A 3,985-nucleotide genomic window follows, 5' to 3' on the forward strand; every position below is an offset into this window, starting at 1 on the left:
TAAACATTTAACGTAACAAAAAATAACAAAGAAACAACCTGAACCTAAACTCAAACTGTAATATATTCACCAATAATTCCAAACCCAGAAAAAGCTAAATGGCAGGGAGATGACAGAAGTAGCTGATGATTTCCTGCAGCTTTACTTAGAGCCATTTCTCACTATTTGTCATGTACACATATTGTGTAACTGCAACAAACAAGTATTTGTCATTAGAACTGTGATGTAAAATTGGTACCTTTTCAGTGCTGGATGAGGCTCAATGTTTAACTGATAAGCACTTACATTAAAATAAATGTTCCCGTCCCAATGAACCAACAGTATACACATCAACTTAAAACATTAAATTATGATATTTAAAACAAGCAAAAAAATCAAAATGCTTTTGGAAACTGTAATCTCAGACTCTTACAATTAAAACCATAAATCTCAGGTTTGAATGTAGAATGCATTACATGTCTTCACGCTCTGCTATAAGGGATTAAAAACTACAACAAATTTTTAAAAAGAAAGAAATCAAAACATGATTTAGACCCTCGTGATTAACACCTTAATATTAGCAGTTTTAATTGACATCTATAATATTCAAGATGCTTTTTGTATAAAATTCATTAAAAGGTCAAAAGTACACATCAACACAACATTAAAAGAGAGCAAAACAAATATTACTGTGATAATATGTAAAGACTTCGTGTCTCTAATCAGTGTTTCCTCAGGGATGTCCTGTGGGTTATCAGGCCTCAGCTGTTTCTGTGGAGCAAATGAAAAATGGGTGCTGGATGGATCAGTTAAATTTAAATAAAAACCAGTGCTGTCACCGTTAATCTCGTTAACGTGAACCGATCCATGTTAACACGTCAAAACTGGCAAATCCCCGTTAACGAGTTAACGAAGATTAGTCCCTGTGAGGGGTTAGAAGTTCACGCTAATGCCGTCATCACGACTAACACGATTAATAATTAACTCATCTGGAGAACACTCTGACTCAAAATCCTCTGAATGTTTCTGTCAACGCATTTCAGGCAGTTTGTCCGAAGTTTGTCTATTCTGCACTACAGATGGGTTGAGTGCATTAAAAATGTTTGTCGTGTTAACTTTGATGACGTGTATTAACATGATTAATGCTAACAGCACTAAAAACATTGTTCAAAATAATCAGAAAAATAGTTCATGATCACAGCCTTTTAAACAATTTGTGACATTTTAAGATTTACCCAGTGTGGTTACTTTTTTTCATCTTGATCGCCATTAAGTTCATCACAGTGTTTCTTCACCATCTCAAGATCTTTCAAAACATCTAAAAACAAAGTATTTGTTTTTATTAAATATTTATTGTTAGTGTTTGTATTGAGAGGATTCCTAACACTTTATATATTCTGTTTACCTGGCAGTGAGCAGGCCTCAGTCTTGAGTGAGTGTTCAATGGAATCCTCCATGGTTTCCTCCAGTGTCCTCAGGACAGTTTCCTAATTTATCATCAAAACCTTTGTTACTTTTTAAATAGGCAACTATTGAATCCAAGAATAACTGGACAAGAGATAAATTATTGGTTTGATATGTTTCAAGACTGCTTGGAAAAAAAAAACCTTCAAATCGTTCAACTGCTCCAACATGGCATTTTTTGCCTTTTCAAACATGTCCATCTTTGACTCCACATGTCTCTCAATAGTGTCCCTCATCCTCTTCAGGGAGCCTGCTCCTTCAAATGCTGCTGCTTCTACAAGGAGACAATCATTTTCATGCACAGTTGAATAGAAATACCAAATTTCTCTAACCATAAGGCGCATCGGATCATAAGCCTCTGTCAGTGCGCCCCAGGGCTGCTGTGGCTACAATGTAGCTTGCCATCACCAGTGTGTGAATGTGTGCGTGAATGGGTGGATGACTGGATATGTAAAGTGCTTTGGGGTCCTAAGGGACTAGTAAAGGCGCTATATAAATACAGGCCATTTACCATTTTTTTTTATAAGGCGCATTAAGCAAAACAATTCTTTCTTACCTTTGTAGCATCCTTTCATGTTACTCCTGATTGTCTCTGTCAGACTGTTGTAGATCAATTTCTTTTGTGTGAGGATGGTTTTATTGAGCTTTGTCTTCATTTTGTTTTCCTTAGAAACATGAAATACAGATTAACATTATTTAAGACAACATCAAGGTAAAATAACACAAGTTCAGTGTTTGAATGACTTTCTAATAATAGCTAAGCTAACAGGTTCATGGATAGGGAAGCTCTTTTACCTCGGTCTGCAGAAATGTCAGTTGCAGTTCGACATTTTTGTACTTTTCAATCAATGAATCAGTGCTGAGTGAAAACGCATCAATGGCCCCATTGAAATTTCCACATTTTAGGTCGTTTCTGAATGGGGCAAAGATGTGGTTTATAATAGCAGTATTAGCAAGTTTATGATATATTGCAATTTGGACACATGTATTGTTGTACATATTGATGCTGTTCAGAATTAGATTATTCTCACGGGAAGGTCTTTCTGAATTTTTTATCAATGCTTTCAGTCAAACAAGATGCTAATATCATGTTGAGGTCTTTTCGCTTCCCTTTTTTTGGTTTCTGGATGCCAACATTCTTAACTGCATACTTTAGTGTCCCGTGAAAACCGTTGTTTTTTTTCTGAAACAAAACAGAATTTTAAATTATTTTTTTTAAACACAGGGTCACAAAGTATCCTTAGGTTTTGTTCCAGTTGTAATTAAAACACATACCGGTACACTGGGGTATAAGAAGGACTTCAGTTTTCTTTCACACAAATTTTGGGATTTTTCAACTCCGTCCCGTAGGTGTTGTTCAAAAGCTTTTGTAATGTCTTCAATTGCTTTTTTGACTCGATTAAGTTGGATGCTCAAGTTTCCCTCAAGGACTGCACACACATCGTTTTTTTGTTCAACCTGAAATACAAGAAAGATCATTATTTAAAGCAGTAAAACCTCACATAATGGCTCTCGACTCGCTTTTGAGGCGGTCTTGACAAACCCAAGTTTTTAACATGAATCTCATGCATAAGTTCAGTCAAATAGGTCTGTCATCATTTGTCTGCCTCTGTCTATTCGTTATGTCACTTCCATTTTCCCACACTATTGAACTCATTACTCTAGTCCAATGATTTTTTTTTTTTGCCTTCTGCAGGCCAATCAGTCTCTATTCTCTGTGCTTTTATATGCTCTCTGTCATTCTGCCTTACAGACTTATCCATGCAACTCGCCTCCTCCCCATCTTCACCTCACTCTTCACTCAGAGCTAGGGCTGGGTATCGTCACTCATTTCTAGAATCGATTCGATCCACAATTCGATTCAATTCGATTTGATTCAATTTGAATCGGGAAATTTTGCCTCAGACATAATTCAGATCATGCATCAGTACATTTCTATATTTTTATATCTATAAAAAGAAATCTGACACTTGTGAGACATAATCAAAGGTGTGAGCGTCACAGCAGATGCCTTTGTGTCAAAGTAGTTGAGGATAAAACACAGAAAAACATGAAGGTGATTTTCCTGGCCCTGGATCTTATAAAAATATTCTGCAGTAGATCAAAAACGAAACAAAACCATTAATAACCATATGAACATTACGTGATGCTGCTGACATAAAGCAGAGATTTATTAGAGACACAGCTGAGCATTTTGCAATTTTGCATAATTTTAAAAAGTTTAAATTTGTTCAGTATTGTATAAATGAGGCTTTCTTTTCAGAAGTTAGTAAAAGGAAAAAACAGCGGCCGACAGCGCTGTAAACAACGGTAGATTTGTGTGTAACAAGCAAGCGAATAATGCAGAAAAAAGATTTTTAGATGGGAAACTGATCTTGAAGTACAGACAGAGAGAGAGAGAGAGAGAGCTGTGCATGTAGTGTGATTTTATCGAGGTGGCAGCAAAACAATAAGAGGGAATTCATGACGATGTTTATATGAAGCGTAGTTTGCTGCTTCTTTTGCTGCTGGTTCGGTCAATATTGTTTGGAGAGAGATAAAA

The 3,985-nt window shown here is 36.0% G+C and overlaps 1 protein-coding gene and 1 long non-coding RNA gene across 2 annotated transcripts in view; both read right to left on the bottom strand.

Moving 5' to 3' along the window:
* Positions 1-2,237: 2,237 nt before the first annotated feature.
* Positions 2,238-2,540, bottom strand: LOC106456233 (uncharacterized). Its single transcript, XR_001290390.1, has 2 exons — positions 2,475-2,540; positions 2,238-2,356 (listed from the first exon to the last, which is right to left on the bottom strand). It is a non-coding gene; the product is annotated as an uncharacterized LOC106456233 (long non-coding RNA).
* A 315-nt stretch (positions 2,541-2,855) lies between these two features.
* Positions 2,856-3,985, bottom strand: part of LOC102201611 (nuclear GTPase SLIP-GC-like) — a 6,828-nt gene continuing 5,698 nt past the window's right edge. The window contains exon 7 of the mRNA XM_013911236.1: positions 2,856-2,873. Coding sequence (XP_013766690.1) covers positions 2,856-2,873 — 18 coding nt within the window. The remainder of the gene's footprint in view (positions 2,874-3,985) is intronic.

Source organism: Pundamilia nyererei, unplaced genomic scaffold, assembly GCF_000239375.1.
Source record: "Pundamilia nyererei isolate P.nyererei 1_Seehausen unplaced genomic scaffold, PunNye1.0 scaffold00059, whole genome shotgun sequence".
Taxonomy (NCBI): domain Eukaryota; kingdom Metazoa; phylum Chordata; class Actinopteri; order Cichliformes; family Cichlidae; genus Pundamilia; species Pundamilia nyererei.